The sequence below is a fragment of the Neophocaena asiaeorientalis genome, unplaced genomic scaffold, assembly GCF_003031525.2.
Source record: "Neophocaena asiaeorientalis asiaeorientalis breed wild unplaced genomic scaffold, Neophocaena_asiaeorientalis_V1.1 scaffold147, whole genome shotgun sequence".
NCBI classification, from domain to species: Eukaryota; Metazoa; Chordata; class Mammalia; order Artiodactyla; family Phocoenidae; genus Neophocaena; species Neophocaena asiaeorientalis.
Window position 1 is genome coordinate 120542 of NW_020173758.1, and position 20962 is coordinate 141503.

General features: G+C 50.7%; 1 protein-coding gene across 3 annotated transcripts in view; it reads right to left on the minus strand.

Moving 5' to 3' along the window:
* BCAR3 (BCAR3 adaptor protein, NSP family member) overlaps positions 1–20962 on the minus strand; it is a 139353-nt gene that overhangs the window by 10955 nt on the left and 107436 nt on the right. For 2 of the 3 annotated variants that reach the window (XM_024751278.1, XM_024751279.1), the window contains exons 4-9: positions 18540–18668; positions 15596–16038; positions 12496–12599; positions 10729–11381; positions 5524–5639; positions 1550–1721 (exon numbers count right to left, since the gene is read on the minus strand). In XM_024751278.1, coding sequence (XP_024607046.1) covers positions 1550–1721; positions 5524–5639; positions 10729–11381; positions 12496–12599; positions 15596–16038; positions 18540–18668 — 1617 coding nt within the window. Of the gene's footprint in view, positions 1–1549; positions 1722–5523; positions 5640–10728; positions 11382–12495; positions 12600–13434; positions 13597–15595; positions 16039–18539; positions 18669–20962 lie in introns of those variants that run through there. The other variant, XM_024751281.1, reaches the window with a different exon arrangement.

The following is a 20962-nucleotide window of genomic DNA, read 5'->3' on the forward strand; positions in this document are numbered from 1 at the left end:
TCCCTCTTGACCCCAGAAGCTGAGAAGAGAAGGAGCAGGTTTAGACGATGGCGTGCAGAAATGACGTGACTCCTCTTGGGTTTTTCCTGGGCCTGCCACTCCCCTCCCCAAGCAGGGCCCTGAACACCCTAGAGGCCTCTGCCCCCTCATTGCTGAAGTACTCCAGAAGGGAGGAGTCTGATGCTGCTGTGTGGGGGGAGGCAGCCATCTATAAAGGCATGTTTAGGTGCTTTGGGGTAAGTCCCTAATTGCTGAGTTTGATGTCATGGACAGCAACCATGTTAATGCCACAAAACACCCCCTTCACTACTCTCGGAGAAAGCTCTGGGCTGGGGGGCCTATGCATACAGCTAGCCTGTTAGCCCTCAAAATTATAGGCAGTTTTGGATAAGAGAAAATAAATATGATGTAAATTAAAAACACCCAAATGAAAAATTATAACTCCTGTTAGTATAGCAGAAGTCAGTATATCATGAAAATATGGCTGAACTTGCTTATTTCAAATATCACCCCTATACAGTCCCAGTGCATCTAAAGAATTTTGAAAGCTCTTGGTATATTATAATTGGAATTGACCCCTCTCAAAATTTCCTGGTGAAAGCATGAGGTTTTTCAGCTTCTTGTTTGAAAGGTGACCTCGCTTTCGTGCAAGGAAATTATGTTCCTAACATGCCCTGACTTAGCAACAGTGCCCCAGTGGCAATGGTGGATGTTCAGTGAGCACCCGGCAGGATTTCAGAGACAATCTGTGGCTGTGAAACAGCCAAGCTAAATGAGCTGCGGTTTTGGTGTTAGGGGTTGCACACTGGCCTTGTGGGACTGTGATCTCATACTCGAAGTCGCCGAGTACCTAGGGCTTAACACAACGGAAGTCTGAAAGCTGACTCCTAGGAGTCAAGACAACAGGACCACTTTCCTCTGTGAGGTCCATTTGACTTCAAAGACAGGTTTTCAGTTTTGACCCTCCTCCTAACAGTCTGTCAAAGCAGATAAATTCAAAGTGTCCAATTTCAGAAACTCTGCTTAGGGGGTTATATAGCAGATGGGCCAGGAATCTGAATTTTTTAACAGCAGAGTCTGTTTTAGGTGATCTGAGGAACATACTTTGAGATAAATCACTCTAGGGATTCTTAGAGATCAGTTCCCCAAACATCCCAGTTTGTCAGTCATTACCCCAAACTGCCCGCACGTCCGGTGACCCAGACAGAAGCAGTCTCTTTCTTATACAACACACCCAAGCCAGACGTGATCATCCTAACTGGTCCTTCAGGAATATCTATAGTTCCTGAGGATGACTCTTCTTATCGTATATCAAAGAGAAAGTGTAGGTTGTCAGCAATTATCTGCTGTTTTTAAAAACAGAGCCAAAATACTTGGGACACTGCTCTTGTTTGCCCCCTAATTAAAGCAGCTTTCACTAAGATACGATTTACCTTTTGAGGTTAATAAAAATCATCTGTGATTTGCTAAGCATGGGCTTGCAGACCACTTTGCAGAACATTAAGTGCACGCAGGCCCACAGGGCCGCACAAAGCAAGTGAGAATTTACCTGCGGCATTTCCAAGGCCTTCATGATGGCCGAGAAAGAATAGAGGTCCCCCATGGAGTCTTTCAGCTCCACTGCCACCTGGATGATCCTATTGAGGGTGGCTGCTCTGTCCTCCAAAGTGCCCGTGCAGCCCAGAATGTCCACTGCAATGCCGATGGCCATCGTGTTGTGTCTGAGAGGGAGGAAAACAGCAGTCAGGCCCAGGGCCAACAGGACTAAGAGGAAACGAAACCAAATTGGCCAGGGAAAGGACTGGCTTTCCACCGTTTGCTGCTATCGCCCTGAGATGTACTGGCAGCTCAGCCGGTTTGGTTGCTGATTTCAACAGAGAGATCGCCCCCATCAGGTTGACTGCAGCAGGGCCCCGGGGAGGCCTCAGTGGGTGTCCTATGGAGAGTCAAAAAGGACAGATGCCCCAGCACAGGGCTGTTCAGCCCTGGAGCAGGGGATGTAAAGAGGGCCCTCCTGGGGTGAAGCTGCTCAAAAGTGCAAGAGGCTCCTTGTACCTTCCACCATGACAGGTCTGCGGAGACGCCACGTCCCCCAACACACTGGGGAATCCCTTCCTCAGGGAAGCCCTGGGCCACCTCCACTGAGCCCCCTGGACTGGGGGATGCAAGGGACAGAAAAATGAGAGAACATGCTTGATTCAGGAAGACGACATGGATGTCAGAACAAAGAAAGAAATGAGGAGCTAAGAACAGAGTATCTGTGGCTCCGGTCAAGGGGCCAGAAAGGGAATGGAGATGTGGACAAAGACTCAACAGTGGACCAGCAGGACATCCCTGTAAGGTCAGACCTAATAAAATTGAAATCTTGTATCTGCCAACAATCCTCCCTTTTCTCATCCTGAACTACACAGGTCAACCTCGCAGACCCAAAACAGGAAGCAGAATGGTCTTTTGTCTACAGACAATGGGACCAATATGAATGGGGTCGCAGAGAGGTCTCCTTCCTGGTGGCAGCAGCACAGCCTGTAAACCTGCCTCTCCTTCCTCCTGTGGACCAGGAGTTCCTGCCTTGGGCCAGAGTAGCTTCAGGTAAATTTCTCCAGGCGCTGGTACAGTGCTGGAGGTGAAGCCCTGATTCAAAGCGATAGTCAAAACAATAAGACTTTGCCTTTGAAACTGGGCCACCTTGTCCTGAAAGTTCACAGCTAAGGATGTTACTCCAAGACCATGCTTCTCTCTGTGCCCACGTGTGCTGGTGTCTCTCTCACTCTTCTAGAGCAAAGAGAGGTGTGATTCATCTAGTGCTTAGCATTACTAGCTTCTCTAATGATTGTTAAATCAGTAACGGGCTCTGCTGTCTGTGAGTGTTTGCACATGTGGGTATGCAGTGTGCTTGCTGAGTGTGACCTTAGGCTGTTACCTGACTGCTCTACTCCCCCATTTCCTCATCTCTAAAATGGGAACAAGGGCTGTTGGGAGAAAGACTGTGTGTGTGTGTAAAGATAATTAAAGCGCCTGGCACCACAGCACCCAGCAAATAGTAGTTACTAAAATTGTATCTATATGTGCATCTCTCCCTCTGTATCTTGGCCCCTTTTGCCTGTTGGCCTCTCTTTCCTTTTTCTTATCTTTTTTGCTGATTTCCTATCTTTCCTAATTAATGGATCCTAAAATAGGCTTAAAGTATATTTTTATCATCTGTTGTACTTATTGAAGAGTTTTGTTACCCATTTGCAAACTGTTAAGGTTGAACCAGACATTTTAGATGTTTAGTAGTAAACTAACTTCCCATGTTGCCTTCAACTGATTCTTTAATTCAGTGTTTTTTCCTATGTTTTAATGGCCCTTAATAAAAGACAGGCTCTCTACTTCTTTAAGACGTGGCATTATATCAACAGCTATTTGCGTAATTATATCCATTCGTTTAACCAACATTTGCCTCAAGCCTCTTGCATACACCACCACGAGGAAACCAGCTCAGCAAGGCGGCCCTACAGCAGAAGCTCCCGGGGTCGGCAGGGGGAGGCACTAAATGTTATACGAAGGATATCTCTGCTTGCTAGGCTTGGAATGGGTGAAGTGGTAAGTTTAAAACGAAGGGTAGTTTGTATTCAATTCTCAAACACAATAATGTCATTTGATCCTGCAGGACTGCTACAACCTTGGCCTTTATTTAGTAAACACACTGTAATGGAGAAAACAGCTCTCCAAGCCCTAGCAGGTAGATCCCACAGGTCAGCCCTGAACAGGAAACAAGCCAAGGAGCCAGACCCCAGGCAGGCGGCAATCAGGAGAAAGAGGAAACGGATGTAGACAAGAGTGGAAGTCAGAAAATAGCCCAGAGAGAAGCCTCAAGCCTGCTGACCTCAGCCTGGGCCTAGAATCCATGCCCAACACACCTAATGACACTGATAAAATAAGGCCTGCAACCGGAGAGTTTTCAGGCTGAAATGTATCACATGAGAAACTGGGACGCATGGCAGCACAGCTGTCTCTGTGGAAATGATGACCACCGGACCCAGACCAGGAAGGAGGGAAAGTTAGTGGAAATGAGAAGCCAGGCCCCTGCGGCATGGGGAGGGAGGAGGACGCCTGGAGAGCGGAGCTAGCATCTAGAACAGTCTGAGCAGGGAAAGTAGGGAAATTCGGAAGTCGGACCTACAATTGCCCAAAGACACTGAACAACAGGCCAACAAGCACCCACCCTGGCCTCTGATCAAAGGCATCAGGGGCCATTTCCTGTCCTCCTGCCTCCCAGAAGTCTTCCATTTGGTACTCTCGATGTTTCCTACGGGATGCATCTGTGGCTGTGAAGCCAAGGCAATAGGAGTATTGGAGCCATTTTATCTGCTTCATAGTCAGGTAACCTTGAAAGCAGCTGTTATCGACCCTCCCAGGCTATTTAAAATACAATGTTCACTTTCTAGGGGCTGACAGCCTAGGACTGCACTGTCCACTAGCCACATGTGGCTACTGACACTTAAAATAGTACACAGTAAAATAAAACACTGCATCCTTCAGTTGCCACATTTCAGGTGCCCGGTAGCAACATGTGGCTAGTGGCTGCTGTAATGAGATTTCTGCCATCACAGAGAGCTGCTGTACTGGACAGCGCCGTGACCCAGAACATCACGGAAAGCCATGGGCAGGGAATGACGGCACTCGGGCCCCCGGCCCCTGAATCACCCCTGCCCTCTTCTCACAAAAAGCCAGGGCCCTGGCTGTCCATTAAAGACCACATGTGTGTTGTGGCAATTGGGAACCTGGTTGGAGAAACAACCAGGTTGTTTGATAACAAGATAGTCTCACACACAAAAAACTATCTTTTCTTTTGTGTCGAAAAGGCCAACTTCTATGGTAATATGAGAATCTAGTCTAGTGCTTCTTTTCTTAAAAACGTGCCTCACTACTTCTATCTTTCTAATTTCTCAATATCCGATGTTCAAGTGAGTGGGTTTTAATGGACAGCCAGGGCCCTGGCTTTTTGTGAGAAGAGGGCAGTGATGCTTCAGAGGCTGGGGGCCCGAGTTCCGTCATCCCCTGACCTCTGATCCCCCATCTGCCCTCCCTTCAGAGAAAACATTGTTCAGGCTCTGTTCTTCCCAACTTCCCCACAAACTCCCACTTAATTCCTAAAGCAGTCTTGAACTCTGGAGACAAGGGGGCCGCAGCTCAGTGGGCCAGGCTGGAGGTGGTATGGCGTCCGTGCTCCGCCTGCCTGCAGTACTGCTCCCACCCCAGGCTGGCAGGGGCCGTGGTGAGCTGTGCTCCCAGGCGGGTCGTCTGTCCGCTCCTCCACCTGCTCCTGGAGCAGGGACGGGAACGTGCTCTCTGTTCCCTGACTTCCTCTTTGCTGTCTCTTTGAGCTTCTCCAGGAATTCTCTGGCTACGGCTTCTGGGCCACCCGCGCTCAAGCGAGGCAGAACTGGGGTGGTGGGTGCCTGGCCTCTCCCAGCTCTGAAACCTGTGGCTCTGCAGCCTGTGGAGTTGAAAGTGCCATAAATGCAGAGCAGCACCGCTCACCTTTCGATGATGTCCAGGCGCAGCTGGTGGCCATAAGGCAAGGTGATGAGCTCCAGCCCTGAGCTCATGCCCATGTTCTTCCTCATCTCTTCAGAGACTTCAAGTATCCTCGCGACCTGTCAAGAACACAGGTTGAAATGAACTGGACCAGGACGTGGGCTTGCTGCAAATACGAATTTATCACATGGAAAGAAATACACTCAACTGGAACAGTGTGGATGCACTTGACTTGTTGCACTTCTTGTTAAGCAGTGGCATCGTAGGGTACAGTTTTAATGTATTTGGAGAATTTTAATGCACATAGTGGAATGTAAAACCTGGGAGGAAAGCACCTAGATTGGTCTGCAAACTCTGCAGATTTGGTGTTTCTGCCTGGTCAGAGAATGGTACAGTTCTTCAAGCTTTTGTCTAACACAGGCTGGATCCTGCTGTGATGTTTTGCTGCCAACAGCAGGGCTGTGGGTGCGCACAGCAAACGGATCCCCTGCAGTGGAAAAGCAGAGCTGCGTCCAAATGCTGCACTGCTGCAGGCTCTGCCGTTCCTGTTCTCACTTAACGGCAGGGCTGGCTCCTATTACCCTTAATTACACCTCTCCTGGGCTCAGGAAACACAGCATACGTCTGGAAACCATTAGAAACGTGTATAGCGATTTGAAACCCGAGGCCTCAAACACACCCACTTCTCCCCCCCACCACCCCGAGAGGTCTTCCTTAAAGGAAATCTGGTTGGTTTGCCGCAGCCAGCTCTCCCCATCTCAATTCTAGTGTGTGATCACAGCTTATCGGAATCAGGTATTAGTTGACCACTTAGGGTTGTACATGCTACCTCCAAATACTACAACTGAGTTAGGCCGTCTCTAAAACGGGGCTGGTGACACTCACAGAGCACTGATGTACTAACAGTGCAACTAGCAGATACAGTGGGTCAAACCAACCCTGGACACGCGGCAGGCGCGGGACAATCCCTCTCCTTGAGCCGGTGTTGTCCTCAACTATAATTATCCCAGGTATATGAACAGTCCAGGTGTCTTCATAACAGGCCACGAAAAACATCTGGAAGTTCAGCTGATATTATTAACTCTGACCCTTAACTTCTGTGGCTGAGCAGAGGCACCACTGTCAGCCCCGGGGATGAACTGTCCAGCACAGACTCCAGAATAGGGTGCAGGATTCATACTCTGCTCTCTGGGCCTCAGTTTCCCCTTCTCTAACACAACGGCTAAGTTCACCTTTCTCAAAGACTTTGCCAAGGATCACATGGCCCTAAAACCCCAGCTATTTAAAAAAGTCAAGTTGTGAATCGTTGGCCACGTCGAAGGGGGAAGAATTCTGGCCAGATCTCCTGAAAGAGATTTACACCTTGACCATGACAAGACAGCCCTGATGCACACCCCAGCCACCTGCAATCACACACATTTTGCTTGCTTGTTTAGACACCTGTCCTGTCAGAGGCTCCAAACCCAACACATCCAATTCATGCACACTCTGTGTGACAAGAGTCAAAGGCTTGTCATTGACTCAGTTTTATTCTGGAAGCTGTTTTCCTTTCCAGTCTGTTTTCCTTCAATGTAAACGTGCAATCCCCTGGTCACTTTCCTGACGTATTACCAGGAAATGCTGACACCTGCTTGCCCCAAGGCTGAGCTATGGAACAAGGGTGTCGTGAGGTCACAGTGCAGAACCTGGATTAGGTCTCCTGGAAAAGCCTGGGGCCGTGCAGCTCAGAGATGCAGAGGAGGGATGAACACTTGTAGAGGATTTACTATGAGCTGGACCCGGCAGTGCAGGGTGACATCAATGCCCCACAATGAGTTATTCTAGCCACCCTCTGCTCTTCTGATCTCAGCCATCCTAGCTTTGCAGGATCTCAGAACTCTGCTGGATCCTTATCCCATTGCCTCGGGAGTTGCTGCAGTGACCCAGGGGAGCCCTGAGAGGGGCCTGGCCCTGCTCTCCTCCCAGCTGCCAGGGACCTTCTCCATAGAAATGAGATTGCCTGGCTCCACTATCCGTGTCTGTTGTCCTCTGCAGAGGACTCTGATTTGCACTGTGCTCTTACGGGCCTGTCTCCCTCACTGAACTGCAAAGTTCTTTGAAGGCAGCAACCTGACACGAGCCCAAAAGTAGACTTAAAAACAAGAAGGAAAGACCCCAGGCCCTCCCCCAGCTGACCCCATGTGCCCTTCACCACCCACACAGGGTGAATCCTCCATAAACCAACCCCTCCCCCCACGGCTTTTGACCTCTGAGTCTCCGCACGTGTGTGTTGCCTGCCACCTGGAAGATGCCTTTTGTGTTCTTCATCAGGCCAACTCCTATTCAGCCTTCAAAACTCATCTCAGACATCTCCACCCTGATTCCCTCCCTCCCCTATGTTTAAGACCCTACCTCAGAGGCCCTGCAGGTCCTGTGCTTTTCCCTGCAGAGCATTTCCCACCTGGGCTGTGGTCTGGATTTCTGTGTCACTGTCGCTCCTGCCTCTCCCACCATGACCTGGCCTGGCTTGGCCCACGGTTGGTGCTCAACCAAGGCTCAGTACAGAACACTAGTGAACACTTACTTAGCTTCACTCTGGGGCAGGCATGGTATGGCTGCAGGCAGGCTTTGGTATTCACAACCACCTGGGCTATGGCATTGTTCTCCTTTTAGAGACACCGAGAGGCAGGGGGAGGTGGCATTAGACTCAGGCAGTTCATCCCCAGAGGCCAGGCCCTTGGCCGCTGGGCCTCCCTTCTAGCTTCTACAGAGCCCAGCAGGTGAGTGAGGCCAAGGCGGCGCCCCTTTGCAGGGTGGGAGGGGCTCAGCCCCGGGGAGGGGCTCACACTGCTGGGCAGGCAGCCTCCAGGCGCTCAGGGCCATCCACCTGTCCTGACACCCCAGGCTCTGTGCACAGGTGGGAACCAGCACTTGGGCCCCAGATGCTGCCCAGCGCCTGCTCTCGGCTTCTGGTGGCCCCATCTGGTTGCATTTAGAGTCAGTAACAACAGCCTTTGTTTTGTTTCCCTCTTACAGACACTAGTTGTGCGTGATTTGTTGGCAAAGCCCTGAAGTCAGTGGTTCAGGAAGAGAATAAGGAAATGGCAGGGTACTCTGGAGGGAGGAAGGAGGACTTAACAGCCTGCCCTTGGGGGCTGGGAACAGGGGTCAGTCAGGGGGCTCCTGCTCAGGTCTCTGCCTCGCTGCTTGGGGGATCTGTCCAGCCCCTCTTCCAGCGGTGCCTGAAGGCAGACAGGGGAGTGGGACCCTCACCAGGAGGACAAAATGCAAACAGAACAAGAAGGAGGGGAGGCTGCACATTCCTTCAGTTGAGAACAGACTTCCAAGGCAGTGGGAAGGTTCCAGACTCTCCTGCAAAGGGTGGTCAGGCATCTCACCTCCTCCTAGACTACCACCAAGCCCCACCTGAGGCCACAACAGGGAAGGATTCATTTCCTCCTGGAAATTAGGCTGTTCTGTAAACCTGGACCCATGGTCCCAACAAGGAGCTTCCTCCATGGAGAACCCAGACAGGTTCACACCAGGCTCCTGGGCTATTGGTGTGGTTCTGCTCTCAGATCCAGGGCCCAGGATGAGAGCTACTTACTGGAACAGGAGACCTAAATCCTCTTCCTGCCCAAACAGGTTTAGCTCACATTAAAGTGAGGTAAGGTCTTAACAAGGCAAATTATCTGACCGCTTGGGGCACTGCCCAAGAATACCCAGCCAACCACGGGAACAGCCCTTGTTCTTCCAACACAGCCCCTTTCCTGGCAGCCCCCCAGACTGTTCACCCCAGAGCAGCCAGCACCTGCTTAACGTTCCTCATTAAGGAACATTGGGAGGCCCTCTGCGCCCCCGTGAGCTTCAATCAACTGAGGAACTCACTGGGGGAGTACTCGGAGATTAGATTTCCTGCCACGATTCATGACCCAGGAAATTTATTTAGGAAAACCCAATTCCTCAATAAGCCCTGATCTTTGAAGCTAATTGACTCCACTGAGCTACAAATGAAAAAGGACTTTAAATCTAAGTCCTTATCTGTTGCTCAAATGAAGGGATCTGTCTCCTTATACTGAGGCATGGGCTAAGCACACCCCAGCCTTAAACACCTACTTTCTAGAAATTTCTCTCTGAAGGATGAGGTTGTCTTGGGGCCAGCTATGAACAAAAGCCACCCATATCTAAAAGAAGTGCTTCCTATCAAAAATGATGATGATGTAAACACAGATTTATGTAGTCACATGGAAACATAGTCATGACATGTTGTTCGATGGAAGACAAAAAGGGTTTGGAATGGTATATATAGACCTGTGCCATTTCTGTGGTAAACAAATAGATATGCATGCAATTATTATTTACATGTACCTATTTGCAGAATAAATGTTAACAATAGTGATCACCAAGAAGCTGGATTTTGTGTGACTTTTTTCTTTTCTCTTAATCTGTATTGTATAATTTTTCTAAAATTGTATCTTATAATTGTATTTTATAATTTTTCTATAAAATTATTATAGCAAGTAACTTTAAAAATGTTTATCCTGGGGCTTCCCTGGTGGTGCAGTGGTTGAGAGTCCGCCTGCCGATGCAGGCGACACGGGTTCGTGCCCCGGTCCTGGAAGATCCCACATGCCGCGGAGCGGCTGGGCCCGTGAGCCATGGCCACTGAGCCTGCGCGTCCGGAGCCTGTGCTCCGCAACGGGAGAGGCCACAACAGTGGGAGGCCCGTGTACCACAAAAAAAAAAAAAAAAAAAGTTTATCCTAAAGACCATTTTTGTAACAATAAAACAAATATATAATGTACATATGTAGCATGTACAATGAAAATAAAAACAGCCAAGGCTCTGCTACTCCAGAAACTACATTTTCATCTACAATTTACTCTTCTTTGGACTTGACTTCACCAGTTCTGATGGAGTTGAGGCTGTGGGAGAACTTGAAAATCTACGCCAGCTGGGAGAAGGACATAGCAGGGGTGGGAGAGGGAAGGCACGGCCCTGGGTAGCAGCCTGTGTCCCTCTGTCTCAGGTGAATTGTACAAGCTTCCTGCCTGGGCAAGGGTTGTCCCGGTCTGTAGTCCCCACCCCTTAAATAAATCCCCACACCCAGGTTATCATCTGAGTTTTCCTGTGAGCAAAGCAGTCACAAGGTAAGGCAAAATGAGGCCCAGATAGATCCTCCTTCCAAACATTCGGAAGTCCGACCAAACCCACCCGCCAGGCACCTACCTTGCAGTCCATGCTCAGCATGTGCTGGGCGATGACCTTGGGGTCGTTGTTGGTGAACAGTTCTTTCGCACGCTTCAGCATCGCGGTTTCCAGGGGCTTGTTCTCAGGAGGAAGGAGCTTCGACTCAAGGTCGTTGGGCTTGAAGGAGGAGGCAGTCTCCAGGAGGGGTGTCACGAATGTACCCTCGTCCTCCTGCCCCTTGTCCCTCTGAGTCGGCAGCGGCTCCCAAGGCTTTGCCCCGTCATCGTCATCAAGGATCAAGTAGCTGGTGTCAGAGTTCCGGGCAGCCGGCCCGCCGTTCTGCTTGGCGGTTAGCAGGTCCACGTAGCTGTCCTGGGCACAGAAGGGCGGCCGTGCTGCCCCATCGCAGCCTGCGGCCAAGGCTGGGTTCAGTTCGCAGTAGTTGGCCTCTGAGTTGAGCCAGGTGGACGGAGACCGGGGAGCCTTGAGCATGGGCGCTTTGCAGGGCTTGGGGGGCGGTTTGGGGCATAGCTGGCTGTCTGAGCCCCTCAGCGCCCCCCCTGCCCTAGCGTCCGAGGAGACCCTCCGAACCACTGCTGGGCTCAGGGTGGGCTCACTGCCTGTCCTAAAAACCGGTGAGTTTGGGCAGGGTCTTGTGCCCACACCTGGGGACTGAGGGGGCAGCTTACCACCTGTGGAGGATAAGAGAGGGTCAGAAAAAGCTCAGCTGTGCAAAGAACATGAAACGGACAAAACTAAAGTGACAGCTCCTGGCCCTCAATTCAGGCCCTAGGATTTTGATTTTCACCCACAAAAGATAAGTCAGTATGGACCACCACAGGCCCGATCTAGAGCAGTCTAGAGCAGTCTAGAGCATGTCAAGGGCTAAGATGGCCCCACCCCACTTCTGGGGGAATTCTAAATCCCAGTGACCACCGACAGCTGGGCAGCAATGTCATTTTATGGTCACAGAAGGTTAGTACAGTCAGAACAGGGAACTACATTGAGCTTGGAGGGCAGTGAGTAATCTAACCTTGCCCTAAAAAACACAAGTCTTTAGCCACATAACATAAAGGGGGGCCCTGATTCACTCTCAAAGCCAGGGTGGATCCCAGCCAGCTTTAAGAAAGAGACAGAGACACACGGGGAAGGGAGAAAAAGACACTGAGATAACCCACATCCAAGCGGTTTACAAAGGGGCAGCAGGAAAATCAACTTGTGGTTCCCCAAGGAAGGTCAGTTACAAAAATAATGAAAAACAATCCCGTCACCTATTAAGATAATTGCTTACTTGATTTCCCCACATTCCATACCATCTCACTCTTCTGGTTGTGGCAGGAGAATGGAGAGGAAGAGGGGTCTCTACCAGGAGCCCCAGGACTGACCCACTCACCATCTGCCCAGGGAGGAGACTAAGGGGGAGGTGCATTCGTTATGAAGACCACCAGTTAGCAACTGGACTTAGAATCAGGAAACCTGGGTTCAAATGCTGGCTTCACCACTTACTAGACAGAAGAATCTAGGCAGATCACTTAATATCTGCGCCTCAGTTTTCTCAGCCACAAAGACGATAACCATGCCCACCTTGAAGGCTTGTTATGAGGCTTAAAAGCTGGCGCCCCATAAAGCGTCCAGCTCAGTGATTTGCATCTGGATATAGTTCTACAAACCCCTCATCCTACAGCCTGCAGACATGGAGTCTTCTGTCATTCCCAAATTAGGTGACCAGATGGGGCAGGGGAAGCAGCCTGAAGGAAGTCGGGGAAACACTATCACCCTCTCCCTCCCAATTTCCCAAAGACCTACCAATTGGCAGGTAACTTTCCGACTGGTGGGCTTTGAGGGACAAGGCTCTTCTGTCCTGCATGTGATCCAGGCAGGCTGGCTGGCTACCACTCTTCTCTCTATTTCTGAAGCAAAAGACAAGTGGGGCAGGAACATGTCATTAAATCGTAAAACCTTTAGGCAACGTCATGGAAAGTTTAAAAAAAAAAAAAAAAAGATTGCTCAGAATGAGAGTGCTCCCGCACAGCCTAAGAGTAAAGGAATGTCTGGTGGAGGGTGGAAATTACTGATGGGGGCGATTAGTACGTGACTCTGCCGTGGGCTCCGACCCTGCGTCCCAGGACCAATCTAGTTAGGTCCCAGGCTGCCTCCTCTGAGCCTTTCCATCCCGTTGAGCAGATCAGGGTAAAGGTTTCAAGAGACTCTCAGGAAAATCTGATGAACTGGAATGTGTACTTTTAACGGTGCCTGAAATTACTTACAGACCCAGAAGGAAAGACTTGTGTACCTAACATGCATTCTCCACCAGGCCTCACAGTACCACGGTTAGGAAGGAAGCTGTGGGGCAGTTTCCATTTCAGTGCAAATCTCAGCGTCCCCCAGATAACCTGCAGGGTTGCCCGAGGAGTCTGTCCTACGCGTCTAGGAGGATCCCACAGCCAGCCTCCTCAGGACGAGTTGGGAAAAGGGACTTGGCGGGGTCACCAAGCAGCGGCTGCGAGGCACGGAGCACAGCCGCACAGGGAAAGGTGGAACGAAACAACAAGATCAGCTAGCATTCCTCTGTCCCTTGCCAATCCAGACTGGGAATTTCTCTAATTAGCACCAAAGAACAGAATTTCTCTTTTGCTAAGACAGAAAGCACTGCACCAGCCAAGTCGTAATGAACTTTAATCGGCCTCCCCCTCTCCAACGCCCCCGACAAGCTCATGTTACAGACATCACCAAGTTCTTTCCTACCTTTGCAAGCACCAAAGAAATAAAACAAACCACCCCAAACTTCCAGCAACAGAGAAATTCCAGCAACCCCTCAGAGATAAAGCAGGGCAGAGGGCAAATTCCAAAAGGCAGTAGCTTCAGCGAGGCGATATTTAAGCAGTGATCACCGCCAGCGGTCGGACACCAGGGCCCCATCACCGGCCCGGAATGCAACCTGGCAGAGCGCACGCCTATGCCGGCAGCGGGTAGCCAACCGGCAGGCCCGACGTCAGGGAAGGTGTGGAGCCGCTGACGCGGAGGGGCAGGGCTTCGGGGCATCTTCCGTGCTGAGCCCACGCCACCCCTACCATTAGGCGTCTCTGGGCCTGCAACCTGTGCAAATGGGTGACAAGGCTTAGGGAGCTCTGCTCTCAAAGGGCAATCCGAAGAGTGGCTCTGTTAGGTTTGTATCGTCGACTTAGTGACTTTCTCAGCCTTTCTTTTATTTCTTATCTTTAAAAAAAAAAAAAAAAAAATCTGTATGTATTTTAAATCCAGGCTGCTGAGGGCTGACCAGGCGGCCTTCCTCCCCAGCACCGTTCCTGGCAGGGGTTCTGTGGGTCATCCTGGCTCTGTTCACGACACTGACTGCCTGCTCACCAGTTCAGCAGCCAACCCCCCCGCCCACCACGAAAGAAACAGGAGAGGCCCCCTTTTAATATTTTAAGGGATCTCACTTCCGATCTTATTACCATGAAAAGGAGAATTTCTAAGTCAGCTCTTGCCTCCTTCCCTGCAACTGCCCTGAGTCCTGCATTCTACTGCTCTCCAGAAAACAATAATTACTAGGATTATGGACACTCACCTAGCACTTTCTATGGGCCAGCACTGTTCGAAGCACTTTGCAGATCTTAAACCATTTAACCCTCAAAAGCCCCACCTTTCCAAGAAACTGAGGCCCAGAGGAGGTAAGTAGCTTGTCCAGGGTTGACCAGGTCAGGGGTGGACCAGCGTTGGAGGGCAGGCGGCAGGGTCCACCGCCAGACACTGACTAACATCTACCAGAGCTTCCTAGTAGCACACAGCCGTCATTCGTATTACTCAGAGTCCTGTATTTTGCTTCTGAATTTTTGCAGTCTAGAGATTACAGTTTATGACATTTCCTCCTGGCCCAGAAAGAAAACCAGTGAGTGGAATAAAATATGTTGTGCAAGCTTGGACGCCAGGGAGCTGGAGAAGGGGAGCCGTGTAACTGAGGGGCCGGGACCCTACCATGCCTGCCTCTTGCCTGCTTTCCTGTCCTGACAGCTAGATAATAGGCACAAGGCCTTCATCTAAGCCTTCAGGCCTAACTCCCCTCTTGAACCCCAGAACTGTTGCTGGACACTGGCCCTCAGCAAGCCCACAGTCGCATCTCAGATGGAACAACTGGTTTTTCCTCCGAAGTCCACGCTCTCCGGTCCCTCCCGCGGTATCTGACTTGCCCTTCTCCACCTTCCCCTCATGCAGAAGAGCCTGGGGAAGGCTGGTTCTGAGTCTCCTGACCCTCGCCCTACCCCACCCGCACAGCCTGACCCTCCACGGCTCACTAGCTGCTATCCCTGCCCTCCCCTTCCTCACTCCTCTCGCACAGCGCTGTCCCGTCCAATTCTTAGGACATCCTGTTCCCCACATTGAGTCTCTGAGGCTCCTCCAATCCCCTAGCCTGGCATTAAGGTCTCCCCGATCGGGTGGGGGTCAGTCACCTCCCTAAACCTCCCCCTGCCAGCCCCCTGCACAGCTGCACCCTGTGTTCCAGCTCCACCAGTTTCCTCACTCCAAGCAACACTCGCCCCTTTTCTAACTCTACTCTTCTGCTCATGCTGAGCCCCCTCCCTCCCTGGGAATACCCTTCCCTTTACAGCATCTATCCACATTTTCCCTAGCCTTCAGACTAGCTGGAATCCTTACCTCCTTCGCTGGGAGGTCCCTCCCAGTCAGCCGTCCCCTTCGTCAGCAACTGCATCATTTATTTTTGGCACCAACTCAATTGGGAACTAATCACGCACTGCCTTGTGACAGTTATTCCAATGACACTTGACATTCTTCTTAACGTCGTTCATGGTTCTTCTGCTCCTGGGGGAGCACGCCTGCCTAGCTAAGCCTGGTCCCGGCCAGAGGGTCCCCCACACTCCCAACACCGACCCAGGAGGCCCTGACCCACCTGAGGAGGTTGCCCCTGGGCAAGCTCTGCTCTCGGGCCTGGGGGCTGCCCATGGTGAGGCTCAGCCTCTTGGCCACGTCTGGCCTTCCCTCGACGAGGCTGCCCTCCTGGGCCTGGCTGGGGGAGGTGCTGTACTGCTCCTCCAGGCACCGCAGGGGCACCGTCCTGTTGATGGGCTGGAAGATGATGGCTCCGCTCTGCTGGGAGATGGGCCGCCGGTTGCCCACATAGCAGCGCACCAGGCCGGGGATGGAGTCGAAGCTCTCCATCTCAAACTGGTACTGCACTCGGCTGTAGGCCTCACTGAGCCGCAGGACCGTCCGGCGGATCTTGAAGTGCTGAGGGAGGTTCTTCCACTGGCAGGTCAGGACAAAGTTTCCGGGGCTGGACAGAGAATCACGAACCAGGAAGTCACCGTCTCGCTGCACGAGGTTTTCTGACACCTTTGGGACAAAACGGTGCGTGAGGAGTAGGCAAGGCAAGCTTAGCTGCGCTGCTCCCCACTTCTTTGGGCCAACAGAGGACAATGTTATTATGTCTCTTCTTCCTCAGTCGGCTCTTTGTCAAATGCCAAATTCTTAGAAGACCCACTAATTCATTTAAGAGCTATTTGCTGATCACCTACTATGTGCCAAGTACTACTGTAGGCACTGCGTTTACAGCAGTGAATGAAGCCGACGAGAGTCCCCGCTGCCTCAGAGCTTCTGTTTTTAGTGGACAGCTTCTATTTTAGTGAGGACAAACAAGCAACAGGTACGGTATGTCAGATGTTGTAAAGTTAAGGAAGAAGTAAATCAGGATGGGGGCTGTCCTCTTAAATACTGTGGTTAGGAGGGTATCACGAGAAGATGATATTTATGCAGACCTGAAGGATATGAAGTGATGGAAAATAAAAAAGAAAATTTGTGTCTGGTGGGTCTGATTCTCCCCCTTCCCCCAACAATTGGAGGAGGGTGTTTGTTGTCATCTACGAGTCACCCTCAGAGCCCTCTCCTAAGACAGCCCCTCTCCAGGCCTGGTCGACGGGGGAGGAGGGTCCACATGCAGGTGGAGTCCAGGCACTGTGGAATCGACCCTTGAGTGTGGTTCTGGGTACACCGATTACTCTGGAGGGCCTGGAACAAAGAGGGCCAGGTCTCTCATCTCACAATGTTATTGGGAAGATTATATACCTGCATACATGCTATATGCAAAGCACTGGTACAGTGCCTGGAACATAGCAGATGCTAAAAAAATCACTAGCTATAGTGATGCTGATGTTTATAATAAAAGGAGGATTTATACTGTGCTGTAGTATGGTTGTTCCTGTAGCTAATCTGCCTGGGTTTGCATTCTGGCTCGTCTGGGCGACAAGTTACATGGACAAGTTACACTCAGTTTACATCATCTGTAAAACGGGGATAATATCACCTACAGGATAGCTATAAAGGTTTAAAGGACTAAAGTGTTGGCTATAACTATCGTTATTATTGTCACAGTCTTTAGTTATACAATCGGGAGTGATGTATAGCTGAAAATTCACACTCATGGCAAATGGGAAACAAACTTTATGATCCCGATAAGGAGAATGATGGTGGTGACAGACATCAGATTTATAAACTTTGATAAGTTTTCTAGGACATGCCAACATTTGATCAGTTAGCTTAGAATAGTACGCTACCATGGTTACCTTAAAATTGCATCTTAGCCTTAAAAATGTTTTCACACAGAAATTCCATTTCTTGGAATTGAGCCTGAGGAAATAATTATAGTCGTGAACACAGTAAGTCATCTTCAAGGATGTTGGGGACAGTGCCCAATACAGAATGCAGAAAGCGTACAGTGGACACAGACAGTGGAGACCGGTGTGGGAGAACATTTCAGAGCAGGAGAAAATTCCCAGGAAATATCATTAAGGGAAGAAAGTGGGCTGCAAAGTTCTATGCAGCATGAGCTCATACTTGATTTGGAAAAGTCTGGCAGGATTTATATCGAAATGTTCATAGTGGTCATCTCCAGAAGGGAGAATTACAGGTAAGAGTTTAATTTTCTTCTTTTTACTCTATTTTCTACAATCGATTTTACACTAAAAGAAGAAAAAAAAAAACAAAGTTAGAATCAGGATTATTTCTTTGATGGTGCTGAGAAAGCTGCTACCTGAAAAGAAAACATTCACAACATGACACCCTTCCCTCACCCTCAGCCACCCCTCTCCTGTCACGCCGTCCTGCGTGACTGGTCGGATCAGGTTACAGTAAAAACCCAAGGGAAGCTCTATACCTCAATTCTGCACTTATTCTATTTTTCAATTTCTATACTATTAAATACAAAAACATCATTCACGGCTATGGCCCAAAGGACTAGCACACAAAGTACATTCTGGCCATGAGCCTGTGGTCGCTGGTATGATTCCTCTTCTTTCCCACCCCCCCCCCCCCCCCCCATCCCCCCTATTCCCCTTCTCCCCCCCCCCCCCCCCCTCCCGGGCCAGGGGCCGGGGAGGGGAGGGATGGAGAGTGGATAAGTGCCAGCCCCACTAGGGCACAGGCGGCCTTGTCGCTCTGGGTCACCCGCCCTGATGATACCCCCTCTTCACCTGAAATTAAACCACTGCCTTGGGAAGGAAGCAGGCTCCACAGGGTACGAGGCTGCAGGCAGTCGGCCAAGAGTTCAATTATCTGAACCACAGCCCAGCCTGATATTCCCTTAGGTATCACCCTGCGTTGCTGCCTCCTGCCTGCGCCTTGTTTACAGAACCACAGAACAGCTGCTCTCCCTTCATCCACTCACCGGCCACGGGGAAACGAAACGTACTTTGGATTCCTGACCTTAGCTCTTCTCAAGGTCTCCTTAGAGCCGCGCCTACGTTAAGTCACCACAGGCCACCCTGTAGTAGTGCGCTCTGGCTGAACCGGGGCTTGCGCCTGGTAGCCTTGAGCGTGTGACCCTGCGCGGGGGCGGGTACCTGTCGGGGGATGCGGCCGTGGTACCAGGCGTGGCTGCGCAAGTCCTCGCTGCTCAGCAGCAGCTCCTCTTCCAGCTCCTTCTTCAGCCTCTCCTGGGTCCTGTCCATGACGTGCCTCTCCTTGGAGAACTGCAACACAGGGTCACCAGTGATCTCCCAGCCTGCTGGGGCCGCGAGCCCAGGCCAGCCGGCTGGAGACGCCGGCCTTGCGGTCGGCTGCTTTGCTAATCAAACCAGTATATGCCCAGAGCCCTGGTCAGGTAGAGGAGCCTGGATAATGATTACAATTAGCTGTGAACTTTTATTTCTCTGGCTGCAGAGAGCGTGTAGTAAAATTTTCACCTGCACTCGGGGACTATGATAGGAGAATAAGCCAAGCCGTTCCTTTTATCAGTCTACTCGGGTAGCAGCTGAAAACATGGCGCGAGCAGGGCAGGGAGCGCCAGGGAGAGATGTGCCAGGCCACCCAGAGAGCTTCCTCATTCTCCTTCAGAGCTGTCCTAACGCAGAGCTGGGAAGGACAGAGTGCCAGCCGGCCCGTGGTCCCAGGCCTGCAGGACAGTGCTGCCCAAAGTGCAGTCCCAGGGCTGTCGTGATGGCTCTGAATTCTTTGCTACCGGCAAACTCCAGTTCAGGACCGAGTTTGCCTTTAGAAACGTTTACAGCAATTGGACAGAGTAGTGTCTCTTGAATCTACTAACAGTAGTCTGAGTTTGTATTTTGTATGTGATTTTAATGTCATTTTTCTGCTATTTCATTTTTTACGACAGATTAGAAAAGGAAACTTAAATCAAAACAGAGAACTGGCTCTTCACCTCCAGTAGTTTGAGAATCACTGAATCTAGGTCACTGCACAGCGGCCGGGACAGGAGTTCTGGGTGGGTAACACTTGTTTCGGGTTTAATTTAGAACCCACGCCCACTTACAACGTGTGAACTGAACTTGGACACCTGCCTGGTTCCCAGCAAAACCGGGCTCAGGGACTGTGGCTGAAGGTCATATGAGCAGGAAAAGGCTGTGTCCTTGCGTTTTCTCAACTTCCCCAGCTGGGCCTCAAAGGCCTGTAGGAATCACAAAACTCTCCTCATCACACTGCCCTGCACCTTAGCAAGGAAAGAGCCCCCCAGACCTCCTCCACTCAAGAGGAAGAAAAAGACCTGGGATTTTATAGCTGGATTCTTATCCTCAGCCCACGAGGGCACTGGCCGCAGAATGACTCCCGGGCTTTCAAGGTGGGGCTCTGGCTTACTAATTATTTACTTCTCCCTCCACCTCTTCCCCACCACTCTTCTCACAGTGCAGGACCCCCACCCCCCACCCCGGAGTGTTTGACAGATGAGCTGAATTCCTATCAAAGAGATACTGATGTTGGCTGCCCACAGCGCCCGCAGGCATTATTAGCACTGATGTTTGACACTGTCTGCTTCGATCATTAATTATGTACAGGTACATCTGAAGACAGCTCGTTGGGAAGACCTGAGTGCAGAATGTAGATTGTCAACCAGGCCGCATCTGCTATTTGTTTATTGTCTGTCTTGCCTCCTGCTAGGTAATAAGCTTTCCGGGACCAGAAGCCCATCTGCCTTCTCCCCTGCTGCCTTCGGGCAGTGCCTGAACACAATGGGTACTGCGTACTCACTGAATGAACAAATAACCCAATGTTTATGACTTTTCTTAGTTATGGAGGTTCTCCTGTTTCCTCTCGAATTATTTGAAGCCCTGGTTTAACCGGGCGGGTTGCCACACAGCTAAAGGATGACTGACATTCCTCAGTCTTTCTTATAGGGAGATGTGACCACGTGGCTAAGTTTTGGCCAAGGAAGGGTAAACTGCCATGTTGGTGGGACTTCCAAGCTGAGATATGATGGCCGGAGCTGCAAAACCATCCTGGTTAATGAGGAAGAGGCCAAACCATAGGAATAGGCGAGCAGAAGGCCTGAACGAGCCCAGGTTCCTCACAACGGTGAGGCCAACACCCCGGCCCTGGACTGCCGGCCTCCAGGTCTTCCATGTGATCTTTTAGCTTTTTTAAGCCTGTTATTTTGGGTGTTCCTGTCACTGGCAGCTGAGCTAAATCCTAACCGATACTGTGACCCTGGCCTCTCTTTAGCCACCCTGACAGTCTGTACACCTAGCCTAAATCCCTTGTGCCGAGTCCTGGGTCCACTTCTTCTTGGTCTGAGCTCTGAAAATGCAGCAACCAGCAGGTCCTATCCCCTGTGTAACCCTCCACTGAAACTGTGTTCGCCCAGACCCCGAAAGCTATCCCCGTACTCTCCTTGCTCCCTGATAGCCAACACCCAGGCCACGTCCCATCCTCCACCCCCTCTCTCTTTCTCAGCCTCTCATAAACATCAAAGGTCTTCTGTAGCATTTTATATGGGACAATCTTTTACTTCAGGTTTTGAGATAATATTGTTTTG